Source organism: Tympanuchus pallidicinctus, unplaced genomic scaffold (assembly GCF_026119805.1).
Source record: "Tympanuchus pallidicinctus isolate F22 unplaced genomic scaffold, pur_lepc_1.0 scaffold18, whole genome shotgun sequence".
NCBI lineage: Eukaryota > Metazoa > Chordata > Aves > Galliformes > Phasianidae > Tympanuchus > Tympanuchus pallidicinctus.
The window spans coordinates 2,958,376-2,979,617 of record NW_026294699.1 but is presented as its reverse complement, the minus strand read 5'-3'; the positions used below and the strand labels follow the sequence as shown (position 1 = coordinate 2,979,617).

At 56.9% G+C, this 21,242-nt stretch overlaps 2 protein-coding genes across 2 annotated transcripts; both read right to left on the bottom strand.

The window, feature by feature from the left end:
* Positions 1-399: 399 nt before the first annotated feature.
* CLCN7 (chloride voltage-gated channel 7) lies at positions 400-17,343 on the bottom strand. The gene is made up of 25 exons (XM_052680134.1): positions 17,160-17,343; positions 12,727-12,798; positions 11,776-11,847; positions 11,547-11,612; positions 10,843-10,975; positions 10,455-10,564; positions 9,652-9,732; positions 9,402-9,464; positions 8,789-8,872; positions 8,396-8,489; positions 7,759-7,823; positions 7,165-7,281; positions 6,831-6,885; positions 6,367-6,427; positions 5,618-5,756; positions 5,143-5,236; positions 4,011-4,180; positions 3,620-3,671; positions 3,048-3,175; positions 2,751-2,836; positions 2,420-2,552; positions 2,255-2,314; positions 1,904-2,080; positions 1,737-1,817; positions 400-1,645 (listed from the first exon to the last, which is right to left on the bottom strand). The coding sequence occupies exons 1-25, from the start codon at positions 17,286-17,288 to the stop codon at positions 1,559-1,561; spliced, it is 2,409 nt and encodes an 802-aa protein (XP_052536094.1). The 5' UTR covers positions 17,289-17,343; the 3' UTR covers positions 400-1,558.
* Positions 17,344-18,077: 734 nt separating this feature from the next.
* Positions 18,078-19,626, bottom strand: PTX4 (pentraxin 4). The gene is made up of 3 exons (XM_052680357.1): positions 19,498-19,626; positions 18,922-19,420; positions 18,078-18,694 (listed from the first exon to the last, which is right to left on the bottom strand). Exons 1-3 carry the CDS (start codon positions 19,624-19,626, stop codon positions 18,078-18,080), a joined length of 1,245 nt encoding a protein of 414 aa, XP_052536317.1.
* Positions 19,627-21,242: the final 1,616 nt, after the last annotated feature.

Sequence of the window (21,242 nt, the reverse complement as noted above, 5' to 3'; positions counted from 1 at the left end):
GCACTGCAACCTGGGTGGGGGGACTCAGCAGCACCATACGGACCCAGGGCCACTGCACTGCCAGCAAGCAGGAACCAGGCTGGAGACTTCCCCTTCTCCATGGCCTCCTAGCTGCTGCTGGAACCCAGCCCTGTTACCAGGGTCCAGCCAAGGCATCCCCCCCTTTATTACAGTGGCTCTTTGTTGGCCTTGAAAGGGAAAAGCACCCAGGAAGCAGCTCTGGGCATCCACCCCTCGCCAGGGGGCTGTGACACGCAGCACTCCCCCCATACAAGCACCCCAAACCCCTGGCATTCTCAGGCAGAGCAGTGCTCACAGCCCCTAGCACCAATCCTGGGAGCTGAGCTCCAGCAACAGCACAAAGAGATGGAGGGAAGCATGAGACAGGCAATGCCAGAATAAAAGTACAAACAGGGTTTATTTCAGCACAGAAGTGGTTGGAAGCCCACAGGTACCAGCATTCCTCTGCCCTGCACAGCTCTCAGCCCAGAGCACAGCATAGGGTGCTGCTACTGCAGGGCATGGTGCAGTGCAAGGAGCAGGGATAGGGCCAGCACCTGTAGTGATGATGGCAAAGGAAGACAGAGGAGGGGGAGTTACACCAGGGGGATGTGAGGGCTGGAAACTCTCCTCACCCAGGGAGAAGCAGACTGGTCTCCCCCTGTGGCCCAGCCCAGCAGGACCCAGGCTACTGCGCCAGTCTGGACCAAACTGCAGCACATACAGAAACACAGCTGAGGACCCAGCATCATTGAAGAAGCACTTCTGGGACTCGAAGGAGAGCAGGAGTCAGAGGGGACCATGCTCTAGGACCACCACCCCCCAAGGAAAAGGGGGTTCTCCTCTTCCCCTCCCCACTTAGAGCCCAGGCATGGCCACACTATCCCTCACACCTTGCCCTTAGAGGCAAAGCAGCTGAGGGAGCCAAGAAAGAGATGGAGGCAGCAGCTGCTGAACCATGGAAGCCCTTTTATTGCACAGCAGGGCAGGGAACTCCTCCAGCCAGAGGAGCAGAATTGCAGGAGTGTGGCACAGGGCTCACCCCCACAGTTGGCAGCAGCATAGGGAGAAGGGACAGGGACTTTGAAGCAGGAGGAGCACCACCACTTCCCATCCCCACACAGCCTGACCCAGCCCCATAGAGGGTGCTCAGCCAGGGCCAGGCCCAGACAGCCCAGGGTGGCAGCAGAGACAGAGGGCAGAGACTGTGGCAGAAAGACTGGGCCCAGCTCAGCAGGGCATGCCAGCTCCCCTGGGCCCACTCCTGCCTTCACCCAACCCGTGATGAACCTATGCAAGGAGCTAACAGAGCTAACCGTGTATTTTGATCCCTCAGGGAAGCAGAGGAAGTAGTGAGGAAGAGGAGAAGGGGAGCCAGCAGACTGGAGAAGGCAGCAACACACGGAGAGCCAGGGCAGTGTGGCTGGGTCGGTGCTCCAGGCACCGTGATGCCTCCACAAGCCAACCCTGTCCTCTCCCTGCCTCCACCAAAATAGGGTCCTGGTCTCAGAGGGGCCGGGGGCCAGGGCACAACTCTGCTGGGTCGTGCTGCCCCACGTCACGTTTGTGCCAGCGACAGCTCCTCCAGTCCCTCCTTCCCCAGGCGGTACCTGGCGAGGTCTTTGCGGGTGACCATGCCCACCACCTGCCAGGGAAAGGACAGGATTAAGCCCCGCACTAACGAACAGAATGTGGGGACAACAGCAGTATCCCCACGAGCTGCCCCAGGGCCTCACCTCATTGTGATTATTCACAACCACCAAATGCCGGAGGCCCAGGGCTCGGAAAAGTTTGAACACCCGCGGCAGAGACGCCTCCTGCAAGGCAGAGCGGGGCCGTGGCAGTCATGGGGTGCCCCCAGCTGGCGGTGGGCTCCACAGGGGCAGCGGCCCGCAGTCATTACCTGCGGCACAGTGTAGGGCGAGGGGTTCATGAACTCGCTCAGATCAATCATGCACTCGCGCTCATCCTGGGAGACGTGGATGGACTGGATGGGGGGGAAGCGGGGATAGGCGTCCCGGAAATCCTTCAGCTTCAGCCGCCGCTGCACCAGGCTCAGGTTGGCCCTTTCCACAAAAACCTGGGGAGGAATGAGAGCCCTCAGGGACCTCCCTGCTCACTGAGGCACTCAGCCACACAGCCCCAGGGCACCCACACAGGCAGGGAGGGAAGTGGCCAGAAGCATGGGGTAGGCAGACCTTCTGGAGGGGAGCACTGAGCTTCCTGATCCCTGGGACGGTTGCTGTGTACTCACCTTGTGCTTCAGCAGGACAATGAGCTGGGAGCGCAGGATCAAACCCCGCAGCCCAGCCACCTGCAACAGAGCACCCAGCATGAGGCAGGGCTGGTTGGGGCAGCAACGTCCCACCACCACAGCCATCTCTTGCACAGACAACCCCCCAGGCAGTCCCAAGCCCACCTGTGTGGTGTTGGGGCTGCTCTCCACCACTGGGAAGCCGTTGTGGTTGGAGGAGGTGTCACTGAGGATGTCCACAACGGTGCCCACCCGCTCGATCCTCCGCAGGCAGGTGACGGGCGTGCTCATCACTTCCCTGCAAAGAAGGGTCGGTGTGAAACAGCTAGATGGCAGCACACCCCAAATCCACCCCGAAGTGCACAGCTCTCAGTCCTCTGCCTCCACAGCGTGGGGGGCATGGGCACAGATATCACCCTGCTGGGGAAGGGGCTGGGCTGGCAGCAGCACGACCCCAGGGCTGTTCCCAGAGGTGTCAGACCCTCAGTCCACCTACCTGGCTGTGAGCGAATGGGACGTCACAGGAGCCTCCCAGTGCAGGAAGGGCACGCTCTGCAGCTGGATGTGCATGTCGTAGAGCCCCTGCAAGGAGAGTCATGCCATCAGGAGATATGCAAAGGGAGTACAGCCAGGCAGCAGCTCCTCTCTGCATCAGACACAAGGGTCTCCTCCCAAGGCTCTGCAGCAGCCCCAGTCCTCACCTACGGCTTCCCCTGGCTCTGCAGTACTCCAGATTCTCACCCACAGCCTCCCACCCCATCCCAGGCTCACAGTGAATGCATCCAGTCCTCACCTCCACAAAGTAATCTCCCACAATCTTTGCTGTCATCAGCACCAGCATGATGGGGAATCCATAGGTGACGTTGCCTGTTGCCTCCATCATGATGACAGTGAGACTCAGCGTCATCCGCACTATCCCACCTGCAAGAAGCACCCGAGGGGCTCAGGGGAGAGCATCCAAGGCCCTTCAGTTTCTGCACAGCAACTCAGGACTCTCACAAAGGCACCACATCCAACCCACCAAGGGACACTGCTCCCCTCTGCTGGCTGTGCAGGCAGGAGCCAGTCACCAAGTGACAGCAAACCACACAGTGACAGGGCTCTGGGGCAGGTTAGGGGAGGCCAGAGCTCCCAGGCACCTCCTGGATCTGCCCTGGACAAGCCCAGCCCTCATTTCCACCACAGTGCTGCCAGCACTTGGTAGTGTTGTGAGGTTGGGTTTTAACCTGACAGTACAGGCTGCACTCCAACTAGGGGAAAATCTTCATCAGAGAAGCAGAGAGCATTTTTTCTCCACGCCACCTTCACTATGACACAAGTTGGATGTGGCCATGAACCCTCGAGGGGGGCAACTCAGCGACTCACCCAGCTGTGCAGCAGCTCCCATCAGGGCGTACTTCCCAGGGTCAGCCCAGATCTGAGCACATGAGAGAGAAGAGACTGAGTGAGCCGCTAGCTCCAGGGCACACAGAGATAACGGGCAGCGCCCCGGCTCCAAAGCCCACTTCTGAAGGAGCAGAGCATGCCAGAAGCTGCCTGCACAGCCCGTATGTCAGCAGGGCTCTGTCAGGGCCAGGGAAAAACCCAGATGTTGCTCAGGAGAACATCAAGTGAGGAGTCAACCCACCCCACACTTCTCCAGCCTACTGTGCCAGGCTCTCAGCCAGCTCCATGCCCACTGCCTGCGTGCACAGCCAGGTCAGCAGCAAAGGAGGTGAGCGAGAAGCTGCACTGCTCCTTCTCATCAAGTGCTCACCGAGCCCTTGGTCAGGTAGGACAGGGAGATGCCAAACAGCCGCCCCCAGGCAGCACCAATCAGCAGGGAAGGGATGAAGACCCCTGCAGACACCGTGAGGCCATACGTCCAGCAAGCCAGGAAGAAATACATCAGGGTGAACATGCCCAGTGTCATGGGGTTGTAGGAACCTGGGGTGGGAAGAGAACAGGGAATCAGTGCCAGTCACACAGCCTGAACAGCACTACAGCCATGGGAGAACAGCCAGTAGCCCCTCCTGCAGGGCAGCGTGACAAACTTTGCAAAGCCCTGAGGGACACTGGAGGACAAGGTCTGGTGGGCAGAGGCACTGGTGAACTGGTCCCAGAACAGCTTTGAGATCAAAGCAGCAGCCCCAGGGGGCAGAGAACACTTTAGCATTACACGGGGTCCAAAGGAAATAAGAGCTGAAGTCTAAAAGCCAGATTTCATTTCTCACACAGATCCAAACTCCAAAATCCACCTCCACAACCTACCCAGAAGGTAAAGTCATTCAGGGGCAAGAAGCCCAGCTAAGTAAGAAACCAGCCAGACTTCAGAGAGCAAGCAAGGGTCAGTCACGCTCCCACACAGATCAGAATGACAGCTTGCAAACAGACAAAACTGGTTCCTTGTTCACAGGCAGCCCTGAGGGCAGAGCCCTTTGGCTGAGCTTATGATGCCTCCAAACACAGCACCCATCCCTCCCTCCCTCTGCTGCAGCAAAGGAGCTGACATCTCCTTGGGTAGCAGGGAAAGGAGCAGCTTTGTTGTTAAGATCAGAATTTGCTTGCTGGTAGAAAAACCAGACCACTGTTATACACAGCACAGCACTGTGCCCTGCAGCCAGCACAAGGCTCAGAGCACATCTGCCCTGATGGGTGCATGGCCACAGCAGAGGAACACCTGCGCCTCCTGTCTGCAGCACTGCAGGGGTACTCAGGAGCTGGTAGCCACAGCAGCCACTGCCTACAGCCCCACACAGTGCTTTTCTGGACCTCACCGTGCCCTCTTTAAGCCACACTAATCATACCCCACCCCATCCCACAAGCAACAAGGGAACAGGTCAGCCACTGTGCACACACAGTTCTGTCCTGCACTGCTCTTCAAGGAAGCATTCACTTGGTACACAGACCTGGAGGGTCATGGAAGAGGTTGACAACACTCTTCTCAGGTGTGTTGAAGAAGGCAGTTGCCATGGAGTTGTACTCTCCGTCAGCACAGAAAAGCTGGAAGAAAGAGTTAGGATTGTCAGCTATGGGCTGCCCCACAGCAGGGCGAGCGGCTGTTCTCCAGTTGGTGCAGAGCTGTGGGGACTGCACACAGCAAGCACACCAATGCCACAGCACTTCCCTCCTGCTACTGTGCTGCTGGTGACAGAGACCTGTGCAAAGCAACACCACAGCCCAGGTGGGGCTCACATCTCTGAGATGGGTGTTAAGGCAAGGAGTCCAGAGCAAACTCAAGGTCTCCAGCTCCACACAGAGCAGAGGGCAGTGGCTGCAGGGGAGCCAGCAAGGCCCACGGCCACAAACTCCAGCAGAGTCTCACTCCCCTGCTCAGCCTCAGGGTATCCCTCACCTCAGGTGTAGCTCACCAGCATGTCCTACCTGCAGAGGATAGGCCACTGAGCTCCCCTGGATGGGCTGGCAGTCTCGAGAGCAGTAAATCATGACGAAGCCCACGGCCGCCGTCACCGCCGCAACCAGCATGGCCTCAATCACCTGGAGGCAAGGCCTGTGGATGTACCTGAAAGGGAGCAGAGCAGTGAGCCCAGATCTCTGCCACAGCAGCACCCAAGGCTGCCAGAGGTGAGATGCAGCAAGCCTTACAGGCTGCAGGAAATGGAAGGCTGTGCCAGGAGAGGGAGGGCAGCAGAGAGCCAAGTCCAGTAAGCTTCACCCCAGGAGGAGCAATGCCCTGGGAGATGCTGCAGACCCTTCACCAGCTCTGCTGATGCCACAGGTCACCCCTCTCTGACATCCCAAGGCTGGTTCTGGGGTTTGAAATGCTGGTGGCAAGTATGGCCCAGAGTGGGTTCTGATGGGCTCAGCAGCAATCTTTCTCTCATTGCTCTCATGCTGCAATCATGTCTTTCACAGCACTTGCACTTGTTTGAGCAGCCAAGTCACTGAGAATAAATACTTAGCAGGATCATAGCAAAGGAGGGATGATGTGGGTCAAAGCCTTGGGTGCAGGCAGCAAGAGGCACATGGCACCTTCATCCATCAGCTTTCAGGGGCTGCTGCCGCTATGCATGAGGTTACAGCCTGGCTTTGGCTGGGAACATCACAACCAGGAAGCACAGAAGATGTCAGCCAACCCACGTGAATTATTTTGGCTACCCACAAACTCTTACCTGATCCGGAACATTGTTAGCCAATAATTCAGGGCATTGAACAGAGCCCCCAGGATCCCACCTGCGAGTGGAAAGGAGGGAAGAGTCAGCATGCAAGTCTCAGGTTCCCCTACAGCCACACAAGACCCAAGAGAAAAGGGGAAGTTCAGAGAGAAACGATGACACACTCAGCATGACTGGCTGCCCCAGGGCACGTGGCAGCACAGGGCTGTCCATGACTGCAACACCCCAACCCCACAGAGGATTTTGCAGGATACAGATTACATGTTCTCTCCTTTGTTACAAGGGTGAGGGCTGGCCCAGGATCCTGCTCTCACCCCCATAAATTCCACAAACAGCCTCTGCTCTTGAGTTAATGGATTTCCCACTCCCCCCAGGAAAGTAGATCCTGAAGCTTTTTAGGCCCAGACAGAACAGAGGCAATTATTCACACTAATTGGATCGAAAGAGCAGAATTCCCTTACCAACTACTCCCATAAAGATGAAGATAGGAATTTCCTGGATCGTGTATCCCATTTTCTGCAAACAAGAGATGGGTTTCAGATCTTCTGGACATTTGACTGCCAGTCACTGTCTGTCTGTGGCAGCATGAGCTCCTGGAGCAGCCCCAGGATGTGCCCTGAATGCTCCTTAGCATCTAGACCCAGCAGGGGCTGCAGGAACACCTTCTACTCATGCTGGTGAAGCTGGGATCCAGCCAGACCCCAGAGCCTGCCCCAGGCAACATTTTAAGAGAGACTGAAGTCCCAGAACCCCTGAGTGCCTCTAACTTCCCCAGCAGAAGAATCTGTGGCATACCTCACTATCAAACCTGCCAAAATTGATGAGCCCAGGGCTGGACAGATCCCAAGCATTGCCGTGGTAAACACTCAGGACAGAGTTCAGAGTGAACGTGGAGATCATGGAGGCAAAGAACTAGAAAGAGATGCAGCACATAATTACTGCTAGACAGAGCCAGCCCAGCTCCATCCACACTATCCCCAAATATCCCCCATGGACTTGATACCCAGGATGTGCTGGGGACAAATGTCACATTCCCCATGGACACGCTCTGGGCAGGCCACACCAACCACGGACTCACTCCTCCTCACTCCTCACCTCTCCACTGCCCTGTGGCAGCTCCCTTGGAAAAGGGGTTGGCAGCTTCAGGAAATGAGACCTCACTCAGACAGACTCAAATTTAGCCCCTGGGAGCTAAAAGGGAATTTGGGATGCCATGACCTCTGCAATGCATTACACAGCTGCCCAAGGGAAGGATGAAAGGAGGCACACAGCTGTAGGATACGGAGCATCAGGGCACAGGAGGAAAGATGATGCCTCAGTGCCATCGCAGCCTGCGTTAACTGGATTAAGGCCTGTCTTAATTTACTGCTTCTGCTTTGCAGCACTTACAATTCTCCATGTCAGGAACTGGTTCCAGAAGGAAGCTCCTTCCTCTAAGCTGAAGAGGACACCCCCTGCAAGTGCAAGACACAAACATCCTCACAACAGGCACGTGCCACAGACTCTCACCTCTCAGCACCAGCCAAGGCAGCCAAATCCATCCCCGCTCACGTGCCCCACAGCTCCCGGAATCAAGCAGAGGGACCAACCAAGCCCAACACACTTGATGTGCTGTTTGTAGCAAAGCCTCTTCACTGCCTCTCCTCCATCCCAGGAAACAACATTTAGGATCAGAGACAGGTAACCCCCTTCTCTCTTCCCAAGATCTGCACGGCAGGGCAGGACAGCATGGAGGAGTGGTGGGCATTTCTCAGGAAGGCTCATGGCATAACCACAGAGCAGACACAGTTCCCCTTCTCAATCCTGGAACTGGCAGAGGCTGGCAGCACACCAGACTGAGTAGTTATAGATTCCTACCACGCAACACCCAACCTCTGGGCTTCCAAGCAAGAACCTGAGCCTGGAAGTAAACGAGGGGCCGTCCCAGCCCAGGCTCCTGCAGTGCCCCATGCAGATCCCTGCAGGCAAGAGCAGCCCCCTGAGAGATGCAGGCAGCACTGCTCAGCATCAGAGCTGACACACATACCCACGGGGGCACCAAACGCCGCAGAGACGCCGGCAGCAGCTCCAGCTGAGACAAAGTCCCTTTTTTCTGTGTCTCTGCGGAAGTACTCAAAGATCTGAAATACCAAAAGTGAAGGCAGGTTCAGGCATGGCCAAAGGCATGAGATCAGAGGAGACACAACCCCTTGCCACCAGCAGAACACCACCGAGCTGTTTTGGGTACCACAAGCAGCAACGGGAGGGAATTCTGGTGGCACCAAATGGAGTCCACAGCTCCCTCCTCTATGGCACCTTCCCCAGAGGAGTCAGAGCTGCACCAGCCCACTACTTGGCTGGGCTCTGACACCAGAAAGGCCAGCCAGGCACTGTGCTCTGTACTCAGCCTATAGTAGAACTCTTTGTCCTGAGCACCAACCTTGAAGTCTCTCTTCAAAGATGTGGATCTTCCCTGGGAAATGCCAGCAGCAATCACAGATCCAGAGTGAATCATTGGTCCTTCCTGTAGGCAAGAGAGTGGAGTCAGACCACAGAAGGAAGAACCACTACAGCTAAGGAAAACTGGGGAAGGTTGGATGCTGATCCCTGGGTAATGGCCCTAAAGAAGCTGGATGCTATACTTGTACCAGCTCTGTCTCTGCAGGTATAGTGATAAAGGATTTTGGTCAATAGAGACCTTGCAATTTCTTCCCCAGCCCCAGATCCTCATTCTAGCACATGGCTCCTGTTCCCACCAGCACTCCCTCTGGCAGAGCAGGCAGAAGCTTACAAAGACTGCCTTCCTTGCCTTCACCCCCAGCAGGTCAGCCAAGTCCAAGCGTGGCACCTGTGCTCCCCCAACTGACATTCATGGTGACAAACACAGGCAGACACAGGCTGCTGCTCTCCTGCCCTCAGCTAAGCCACACACCAGACCGGCAGGGAATAAAACCGGGAAGTCACCGCAGGGCTGGTGCTGAGCTGTGGCAAACATGCCAGCAGCAGATAACAACAGGCCAGGAGCACAACAGAGAGAGCTTTATGCACATCACCTTCCCAACAGCCAGGCCGCCGACCACCGAGAGGATGACCCCGCAGACTTTGATCACCAGGGTCTGCAAGACAGAGCAAGAGGCACAGCACATCACGAGGCTGACAGGAGCAGCCCAGGCTGCTACAGTGAGCCCAGCTCCATCGCTGCCACAAACACAGAGGGAACGCCCCACAGTACAGGAATGAAGCACGTTTGCTCCAGCCCGGCCCGTGCAGTAGGCACTCATCCTGTGAGCTCCCACTTCTTACCTTGAGGCGGACAACGTGTGGGATCTTCACACCATTGAGGTAGCATTTAATCTGGGGAATGCCACTGCCAGCAGCGACGGGCTGTGAGGAACAGGAAGGTGTCAGCACCTATCACATACAGGATGGAGCCTGGGGACATGCTGCCACCTTACCCTGGCCCTAAGCACAGGCTATGCCAAGCATATCTCGGGGAGGCTCAGAACTTATTTACAAGAGAGGGACCTGCTGTGCCCCCACAGACACATCGCCCCAAAGGGCAAACAGATGCAGTCAGCAAGTTCTAGGGGAGCATAAGGTTGTTCCCTGCAGAAAGATCACACTTGGTGGCCAGGGAAAACTTTGCCAGAGAGCAAGGGCAAAGCAACAAGGAGACTGCTGCTGACCTGCAGGGGGTTGTTGCCCCCTCTCAGCCTCAACTTGCCCTGCAGACATCACCAGTCAGCTGCCAGTTTGTGACTTTTCCTCTTGAGTGTGTCTTAGATCACCTAACCTGCCTACTCACAAACATGCAAAGCAAAGAGACTGAGCCCAGTTCAGGGCTTGCACGAACTGACATAGTTTGCAAAAGCTGCACCCACATCCAAGGCTGAAGCATGCCCTTCTGCCACCTCCCCTGCCCCAGGCTGCTGGGGCTGCAAATGAAGGCAGCATATCCTGACAGCCTGACACCTAAGGAGAAACCTTACAGCACAGATGTTTCCAGCCAACACCAAGGCGTTGGGCTTCAGAGGGCCAGTTCAGCAGGAACACATCTGATGGATGTTACAGGAGTACCTCCTCACAGGCAGCCTCCAAACCCTCACCTCTATAAAAGCAACGATAACAGAGCCCACCATCACCACACTGGCATTCAGAGTGGCCCAGAGTAACAGAGAGAAAGACAGGCCCCCTTTCTCTGTGAACTTGTCGATGTCTGTGGAGAAGGATCAAGGAAAGGCTGCTATCAACTCAGGAATATCCCCCCACCATCACAAAGCATCACCATGGGGCTCCTGAGGCCGTGGTGTGCAGAGTGCATCGATGGGAGCACTTGGATGCAGGCAGCACCTCAGAGCAGTGCTGAGAGCAGCAGGACCTGTGCACCAAGCCCAGAAGGAAGCTGCCCCCTCCTCCAACATCCTTCTTGTTGCCACCGGGAGCAGAGAACACAGATCCTGCCTGGCTGGAGGCCTCAGCTCCATGCAAGGATACTGTCCTTCACCACACGGTACTTCAGCCCAGCCAGGTTCTCCACCACGATGTCGATGAAGCAGGCAACGAGGCCGGTGAGGATGCCAATCATGGCACAGATGACCCAGCGCTTGATTTCCACAGTCCGGAAGGCCTGACAGACAAACAGACAGCCATCAGAACCCACTGCTGCCCAACCCCGCATCCACAGCCCCTAGTGTGCATCAAGATGGGCTCCGGCCCACCTGGCCACCTTCCCAGTCAAGTCCCAACCTTCTTTATCCTCTGCTTGGCATAGGACTGTAAAACCTGACCTATTTCAAGGCAACCCCCAGTGCTGTTGTGCCTCCGAGGGATCTCTGGCTGGAAGACAAGCTTTCCCAGCTCGCCTGCCTCCATCAAGCCTCTCAGCACACTCTCCTGCTCTACCTTGCTGCAGTACTAGCTCCCAAAGCCCCCAGGATAGGACGTTCCCCACTGCAGGTGTTCCACCCTGCCCAGCAATATCACCATGGCACCCAGGTGAGCTCCTCATCCCTCCCCTGTGCCACACTGGGCTCCTGCAGAGCTGGTCCCCCAGCCCATTGCAAACTGGTGGACACCCATCAAACCCCACAGCTCAAGCACTGCTGCTGAGCACCGCATTCCCCTGGCACACAGCGAGCAATGGTTGAATGGTGTCAGTGTGCAGGGACAATGGATAACCAGGTCATGGCAGGGCTCACCGCATGGTTTATCCTCCTTTCCTCTTCCAGGAACAGCTGGTTTTCACTGTTGTCATAGTCCAGGCTCTAGCTCAGAGAAGAGAGATGCTGTTAGTGTCTAATGCTGGGAAAGTCCCCTATGCCAGGGGAGGGCCAATCTGAGACCTCACTCAAGAGCCATCCCTCACCAGTGCCTCAGAGAGGGCAGCTGGCAGCAGCAGAGCTGAGGAAGAAGCAGGGATGCACATACCTCGTACTTGAGCGACAGGAGCTTCTCATTGTGGGGAATCTCGTTGGGATGCGGCCGGGGGAGCTCTGTCTCCTGTGGATCAAGACACAGAGGTTGGTAGGGTCCCTGCCTGTCTCCCTGAGGGCAACCAGCAACTGACACAGAAATACTCACGCCATAATGCTGGCTTGGTGCTGGTTTTACTGCATGAGCACCCAGGAAGCACAGGAAGGACCAGAGAGAGAGCAGTCTTAGTGCCCAGGGCAGTTTCCCACTGCTCAGTGAGTGCAGATTTAAGTCAGATCAAATAGCCCTCTGTGTGTGCACCCCTGGCTCTCCAGGACCGTCCCCAAGCAGGACGTGTCCCATGGGCAGCCACAGGTACAGCAGAGCAGGGACCAGGCAGGCAGAGGTTCTGCACAGCCTGCACCAAACTGCTATTTTAATAAATCACAGCAGCTCTGTGCTCCAAGTGGAGGGCAACATTTCACCGCAACAGGAAATTCCTTTGGCTTAAAGCAAGGAGCTATTTCAAGCCAATTGTGCTTTTGAGTAGAAACTAAATTCTGTTTCATAAATGCCTTTGATCACGCAAGCTTCTCCCAGCTCTGATTTAAGGCATTCATTGGGGCTGCAGGAGGGGTCCCAATGGCATCACTGCCCTTCTTCCAGTCCTGCATTACAGCTACATCCAGAACTGGCCCAGTCTTTCCTCCAAAGCACTGCATTAAGATATGCTACAGCAACCCAGTCATAAGTATTCCAGCTGGAACCAGCAACAGAAATGCCTTTCAATAGCTGCAGCACTCGAGACCCAAGGATGGCCATGCAGTAACCTTCATGTGACAAGCAGGATGGGGGAGAAAGAGCAGCACTCACGGTGTCCCATGGCTAACCCTGCTGCCCTGGGAGCATCCCCATGGGTTATTTCAGTAAGGAAATTCAGTCACATCCCCTCTCAGTGCCACTCACCAGCTCACGGATGTCCTCATTGAGATCCACATTGCTCAGCTGTCCAGGGCGCAGAAAGGAGGAAGGAGTGAACTACAAAGAGATCAGAGAACAAAGTCAGTTCCTGAATGCACCACCAGCAGATGGCCCAGCTGGTGCCAACTGCACACAGCACACCCTCAGGCCCAGGCTCCCCAAAGTGCTTCCATGCATGGAATCCCCATGGAAGGCCAGAGCTTGTGTTTGTCCACCCTTTGTGCCTCCCTGCCAAGCTCCAGTGCTGTCCAGGAACTGTGTGAGGTGTTGGAAAGGGGGACAGACCAGCCCCCAAGCAGTCAGGGCTACTCCTCAGCCAGGCAGCAACAAGGGATGGCCAATGGCACTTTTTGTTCCTCCACCTGCTCTGCAAGAGGGCTCCCAGCCAGGGAGATGAGCACACCAGCACGTTCACTTCCCTCAAAACCCTCAGTGCATTGAGCACAGCACAGCACCTAGGCTGGCTGCCAGCACTGTGTGCACAAGCAGGGCCACCAGCACTGCTCAGCAGCGCCCAGGACAGTGCCGGGAAGGTTCTCCTTTCTCTGGTGAGCCCTCAGGCTTGTTACGAGCAGCACAATTGCACAACACAGGAGTCTGGGGATTTTTCTGAGCCAAGACAGGCTTGGGCTCAGGCTGAACCAGCCCAGCAGTGCACACGGAGCCCCAGCAGCAGCAAGAGAGCTGCCCTCACCCGCTGCTGTTATGAAACATGGGGATATACAAGGGCGAGAGCAGCACTGCCACTAAGAACAGCCCAAACACCATTTCTCAACATCCACATCTTCCCCTCTGCAGCCTCTCACCCCTCTGATAGCCCTACTCCCAAACAGCTGAAGGACCAGAGAATAAGGGAGCACTGAAGAGCAATAGGAAGGTCCCAGCAGGGCAGCCCTGCTCTGCAGGGGCCTGCAAGCTGCAGATCCCAGCTAGAGCCCCTCCTGCTTTAATCCCCACAGATCCCGCCTGGAACGCGCAGGCCAGAGCAGCAGGAGCCACACACGTCACTGCAATGAAGAACATCCCTTTGTGTTTGCAGCCTGACCTATTTTCCCTTTTCCCCATCTGCTCCACACTCTCATTTACTCCCTGACCTGTGGATGGGCTTCGCCCCCACTTCCCAAACCCTTCAGCTCAGCACCAGTAAAACTCCTAGGAGGCAGGCAGACCAATGCTGTTAACCGTGCAGGGACACATGGGAGCAGGGGGAGCTTTTGCAGGCACCAGCCTGCTCCCCCGAGTGATTATAGAGCACTGGAACACAAACAGGAAAGGAAAAGGAATTGCAGTCGGACCTGAAGCTGGACTCCGTGTTACATTTGAAAACATCTTGCTTGTATAACAGAATCCCTGCCCAGCTCATCCTGAACCCTGGCAGCAGGCAGCACTCAGGCTGAGCACATTTAGAGCACAGCTGGCTCCATCCTGCCAGCACAAGGATCACATGCTGGAAGAACAGCAAAAGGATTTTTTCCATCAGCACCCATTTTCCACAGGAGGAACAGGGGAAATGGGACAGACGCAGACAGAGGATTATCTGTGCACAGCTCAGAGATGTGCAGCCCAGGCAGCATGACCCCAGCCTGGATGCTTTCCAAGCACAGCCCGCTGTTCCCAGGCACATATGATGTTGGCGTGACTGCAGTGCCCCTACAACAGCACACATGTTGTCAGAACCCAGAGGATGCAGACAGATCATCAGCTCTCCCATCCCAGATGGGGACACCTGGGACCTTCACCGGCAGAGGAAGGTGATGTCACCCAGCCCTCAGCAGTCCTGTTGGCTCAGGGAGATCTCTGTGCTGTCCCAGTGACCTGATGAGGGGTTACAGAGGAGATAAGGCCACACATTCCTCAAAACCCTATATCCATAGGTCAGGAAGCAGTAGAATTGCAGCAAGGGAACGACTGCTTACAGAAAGCCCATCACAGCAGTGATGTGTCTCAGAGAGCGGTCACAACACAACACTGGTTTGTGAATAGAGGAACAACTTCAAAGAAGGCTATCTAGAACAGCCACAAAGCAAACACTGCCTGTGTACACAGTGGCCTTTTAGTGCCTTGCTAACTGGACTCCAAAGAACCACAAATGGAGCATTTGCTCCATAACTCATCTGCAGGGCAGCCAGCAAGGCCAAACCTGCAGGACAGCACTGCATCCACAACCACCCCCCAGAGACACAGAGTATCCTCCATGAGCAGTTCTCTATCACCACCCTGCTCCTCACTAACAAGCTCTGAATGCTCGTGGTTTTGTTATCAGTGAGATAAAGCACTGTGCACAAACCACACCATCAGCCTGCACTGTAAAGGCAAGAGGAAGGAAGAGGGCTTTCAGCCCCCAGTGCCCTCCTGGCTCTGCTCAGTGGTGGGAAAAGATAACTCCTGTCATGCCACCGGACAGCTCACTGTGGTACATGGGGGAATATGAGCAATCCCATAGCCTGACAACCCCCTGCCCACCCCCCCCTTCCCTGGCACCCTCAGGAGCATAAGCACCGCACAGGTCTCAAAGACAAGGCACTGTAGTACACATACAGAATGCATCCTCAAGGGGTAGCAAAAAAAATATTATTAAAAAAAAAACTAAAACACACCTTGAGCTAATGATGGGAATTGGCCGCTCTTACTGAAGTCGTCCACCCACTTCTCAGTTTGAGAATTAATTTGTTACATGCAACGTGAAAACATGGGAGGAGGGCAACCCTCGCCTTGGGGCACGTGATGCTCAGATGTGCAGACAGCACCTTGCACAGCAGCACAGCCAGGTCCTGATGGGATGAAGGCTGACCCAGCTCTGGTGCAGTGCTCAGCTCCCCTGAGCCAGCAAACCCCAAAACAGAGAGCCCAAGCACATCCCTGCAGCTCACCTCTGTCACCATGGACACACGCACTGAGGGCACTCACTTCCCACCCACCAGCTCTCAGTCGCTCGCAGAAGTTAGCTGGGGAACTACAGACCCGTATTTCCTTTCGTGATTTTAAAATCACTTTCATTTCCATTAAAAGAACATGCAAGGGGAAGAAACCCCAATTGGGTGCCATTTCTGTTGTAGTACCATGACCCAAAACGAAGTCTCCCACCACAAAAACAGCTCCACCCTCTGCCAAAGCCATCCTGTCCCCACTTCTCAGTACCCCCTGCCTGGTACCATGCTGTCATCACACCCAGCTGGTTCCTATTGGTGTAACCTGGCCATAGACAGTTATGGGGGTATGAGGACATTGCCAGAGACCTGCTCTCCTCCTCACGTACCCATATGGCTGTGCTTGTAGCAGCACAGAGCCACAAAGGGCCCTACTGAGCTGTTTGGCATTAAGGTCACAGGACCACTCGTGGAAAGAAGCAGCTGTGCTGACCTGTGCTGCCAGGTCAGTGCCCACCCTGCTGCCCATCATCCCCACCCCATGCGGAAAGCTACAGTACAGCACTCACTGCCATGCTCTAAGGGAAACAGCACGCAGTGCTCTGTCACCAGCTGGGCCGTCAGGGAATAAACACAGTGGAAATAAACACAGACCAGCAGGGCCAGGTCTCACCCCACCCGCTGTCCCTGCTGTTTCTTCAAAGCTACTCACAGAAACCCTTTTTCTAATTGACCGCCAGCCAAGAGATTGGATTAATCCTTCCCTTACCATGCCTCAGACCTGCAGTTCTCACCATGTGATTTGTAAAGGCAGCATGCTGTAGATACACCCAGAGGTGCTGTACTGACCTTATTTCTCCTTCCAGATCAGAACAGCTGCAGGACCGCAGCCGATTCCAGCCAGCCAGCTGTGCCCCCATCCTGCCCAGCCACACCAGAAACCTGCAGCCTAACAAACCCTGAATCTTTCTCTAATTAATCTAACGAGACCGCTGTTCTGATCTACCCAGGAGCAGGGCGGCACAGAACCATGCCAGACAAGACAACCAGGCTAATGGCTGCCAAAGCCTGCCTTCCTAACTATGCTGACTGGATGATCTTTTAGGTCTTTTCCAACCTTGGTGATTCTATGATTCTATGATTCTATGAAGGCTCCCCACAAACTTTCCATAGGAAATTCACCAGCTCTGTGCTCAGGCAGCCCCTCTCCCACCCAGCATGCACACAGCAGTGCTCCATGGACTCAGCCTGGCCCAAATCACAGCCCCAACCCTCCGAGCATCGCACAGAAGCTTACTTTAGGATGAGATTAACTTCTCCGAAGCGATCTGCAAAGAAGGAAGGGGCCTTTCTGCGCTAAAAACACCGCCCACCCCGGACTCTCTCTTTGCCTCCATACATACACCATCACGTCCAGCCGCCAGACCCGCACGGCAGCAGACTGATAAGGATCGGACTCTCCCACAGAACGACACTGGAAGCAGGAATTAAAAGGGCGTTCCCAGCAGCCGGGAGCCACGCACCCCGTGCCCGGGGCCCACCCCGCATCACCTGCCGGGCGCCGCCCGCCGCGCCGGGCCCGGTTCCGTTGAGCAGCGGGGTTGTCTCCCCCGCACGCTCGTCCTCGTCGTCGCGGGGGTCGCGGCCGGACCACGACACCTTCTTGGCGACGTTGGCCATGCGGACCGGCTACAACTCCGGCGGTCCCTGCCTCACCGGCCGGTCATGTGACACCTGCCGGCGTCACGTGAGCACTACGGCGTCCGGCGCGGCGATCGCGCCCCGGGGCACCATGGGAGTTGTAGTCCCCGCACCCTGCGGGGCCGCTCTCAGCCCGGGGCTCGGCACCGCCCGCGGGGCTCTGTTGCTCCTGGAGGGCAGGGCGGACAGGCGGGGCGGTGAGCAGCTGGGCTGGCGGCTCTGGCTCATCGCGGGTCACTGGCGTTTCCGTGCTTCCAACTTCCCCGGTTGTGACTCAGTGGCAGATGCTGGCGGCCGGCGCCCGGCTGTCACTGCGCTGCGCCGCGTGAGCACGGCAGCGCGGCGAGGAGAGCCCTCGCACCAGGGAGCCGTGCGGGTTTCAGGGAGCGCCGCTGTACGTTAAAACCCGCCTGAAACTGAATTCTGTACAGCTTGCTGTGGGATGCTGCACCCAGCAGGGCTGTGAGCGGCACCGAGTGCTGCAGTGAAAAGCAAGACCAAAAATAGATGCCATTTCCTCTCTCTCTAAAGCACTTTAATAGGAATAATGAGGCTATATGTGCTCTTGGGGGCAGGAACTGGAGATGTGGAGGAGCAGACTTCTGCCTGGTGCCCCCCCACGGCCTGCCCACAGCTCCCCAGGAACACAACCACCCTGGCTGTGAGGCAGCCTGCTGCCTGTGTCCCATCACCCAGGGGATGCAGCTCACACTGCCCAGGCACTACAAGCCACCATGAGCTCTAGGAACCGGCACTTTCCCTCAGCCATCATGGGCAGTTCTGGAGGCAGGCACACCTCCCCCTGCGTACCTCACCCTGCAGGGTGGCATTAGCCAGCGTCAGGAGGGGCCCATGGGGCAGCCCCTGCCCAGTAGCCATGCTGGCCACCTCCCCAGGCAGCAGAGCCCTGCTCCAGAGGGCCAGGCCAGCCAGCTGGCCCAGAAAGGGCACAAAGTCCCCACTGTGAGATTGCTGCTGGCCCAGCATCAGTGAGCCCCCAGCAGGAACCACATAGCCCTGCTGGAAGCCAGAGCCAGCAGCCAGCAGCCTCCTGTCCACATATAAACGGTACTGGCCATAGCTGGATGACCAGGTAAGGCAGAGGTGGTGCCACTTGCCATCCAGGAGTGGTGTAACTGAGAGCTGCCGAAACTCTGTGTCCCCGATAACAAAATGTGCAGACCCAGGGTGGACTCCATGCAGGGCCAGCTTGCTGCCCTCGGCCTCACTGGTGTAGGACAGGACCGTGCCGAGGTGAGGGGCTGGGGTGAGCAGCCAGGTGCACAATGACAGCTCCCGCAGCCCCACATGCAGCTTCGGCTGGAGCACAGCACCGTTGTTGGCTGAGTTGTTGGAGAACAGCAGCACGGAGCCCACCCTGCACACTGGGGAGGGAAAGCAGCACTCAGTCACAGCTACAAGGACAGATGTCCCTAGGGCTTCACAGTGGGCTGTGCAATCCCTGCAACCCTCACTACAGGACTTGCGTGGAGCCCCATATTTTAAAATGGAACCGAAGGCAAAGCTGTGTCACAGAGAGCTCTGATACCTGTCAGCACCAGGACCAGACCACCCTCCCGTTCCACTGGTCAGGTAAGGGACCTGCACCCACCTGTCTCCAGCTGTTGGAGGGCCGGGAGCTGCTCCTGGGGGCCAGTGGCTGAAGCGGACAGCACTGCTGTGACAGCTTTGGTGTCACCAAGGGGCTCGGCGTCCTCCCCGGGCATTCTACTGGGTCCAGTCTCCACCAGCACCAGTTGCCTTTGCTCCCACTGACGCTGCTGCTGCCTCACCTTGAGGGGTCGAGAGCTGAGAGTACTGAGGGACACTGAATGCTGCAGCTCCTGCTGGCTGCGCACTGCATCCTGCAGGCTTTGTGGCTCAGCACGGGGGCTCTGGGCTCGCCCTTCCAGCCTCCTTACTCTGCGCTGCAGCTGCCGACTGACAACAGCCAGGCGGGCCAGCTCAGAGCCCAGGGCAGCCCGAGCTGCGTCGGCTGCCTCTGCCTGCTCTGCCAGTGACCGAAAGCGGCTGTCGATATTGTAGGAGATGTTGTAGTTCCTGGCAATGCTCTGGAGATGGCTCAGCGTCACCTCCTGGAACCGGTGAAACTGCAATGGAGTGGTGTGAAGGATGCCATGGGGATGGGCCCTGCTTTGCTGCGCCCCCCAGGCTGCCCAGCACCCACCTGCTCCTCCAGCTGCCGCAGCCGCCACAGCAGAGGGAGACTGCGGGCCGTGAGCCCTGGGGCATCGGACAAACTGCCCTGCAGGGTGGCAGAGAGCAGCAGGCAGAGGGGCAGCACTGACCTCGCCATGCTGCTGCCGAATGCTGTCTGCCCGCAGCTCCAGTTCCAGCCTCTGGTGCTGCTTCCTGAGATGGTTTCCACTGTGATGAGGTTTGCAGGAGGTGCTGGCGCAGCCTCACAGCCACTGAAGCCAGGAGCTGCCCCCAGCCATCCTTCTCCAACGTGGCTGTTCCTGCAGCCCTGGAGCTGCCAGAACCCTGCCGCCCAGGGACTGAGCTGCGCCCACAGGGGCAGCCATAGAGACATTCCTGGCAGAAGTGCCCCCGTTGGGCCCAGGTGTGCAAGGCACAACCCAGAGGACAGTATGGTGGGGAGGAGGTTTGGGCTTATGCAGCAATAGAGAACCTACAGGGCAAACAAGCAGGGCAGCGCAGGATGCTGAGCAGGACAACACAGTGCAGGTTAGTGCAGGCTGGTGCAGCCCAGAGCAGTACAGGACAGCATGAAAAAGTGCAGAATGGCGCAGGCGGGATGGCATAAACAGGACGGTGCAGTCAGTGCAGTGCAGGACGGTACAGGACAGGACAAGAGGGCTCAGGACATCGCCGTGCACTTCGCTATATGCCACCACGGGGCGGCAGCACGTGCGCACCGCGCGGCCACCTGGGGGCGGGGCTTCAGCGCCAAGGGGCGGGGCTTGTGCGACAATGGGCGTGGCTTCGGAGCCAGAGGGCGGGGATTAATCACCAAGGTTCGGGGCTCCGGCGCCAGGTGGTGCGACGGCACCGTCAGGATCCCGGGGCTGCGGCGCGTCCCATTGACCCACCGGGAGATGATGGCAGCAGTGGTGACCCTCGCCCGCCGGATCACTCTGTCAGGTGCGCTCTCCTGCAGGATGGTGAGTCCCCACGTCCCGTGTCCCCTGCTGTTGGTCCAAGCAGGAGAGTGCCCTATGACCCCATGTCACCACACGACCCCTTTCGGTATGTTGCGGGGTCCTCATGTCCCCTCTCCCTGCGTCGGGTTCCTCCATGTCTTTGCACAGCCCCCATCAGTGTCAGGGTTGTCACACATATTCCCTCAGTGTGCGTTGGAATGCACCCAGGGGTTGGCGAGTCCCTGTTCCCTCCACGTCCCAATTCTGTGCACTGCAGTGTCTTCATGTCACCCCCCCAACGTGGGTCACAGTGTCCCCATGCCCCCCTACAATGCTCATGGTGTCCCTATGCCCCTCTCCCTGCCCACCCTTAACCCCCAGTCATGAGTGCCAGATTGTCTTTGCTGCACCTGGGGCAGCTCAGCTTTGCTGTTCTGAAATAGATGAGATTGATGAAGCAGGACCTGCCTTTCAGGAACCCCTGCTTGCTGAGCCTGATCCCCCAGCTGTCCCACGCACACTGAATGATCCTACTCAAGATAGTCTGTTCTGTAACCTTTCCTGGCATTGAGATCAGACTGACTGGTTAGTCATTCCCTGGTTCGCACAGACCGCCTTCACCATCTCTCCCATACTGATCCCCCAAGCTGGTTGCTTTCTGTGCTGGGACTGCACCACTCATCAGGCTTAGAAGGTGCAGAATCTTCTCCTAATTTCAGCAGATTCCAGTTCCTCCAGTTCCATGGATGAACCACAGTGACAGTCCACCCCACCCTGTTCCCAGCCCCTGCATCAGACAAGCTGCCCT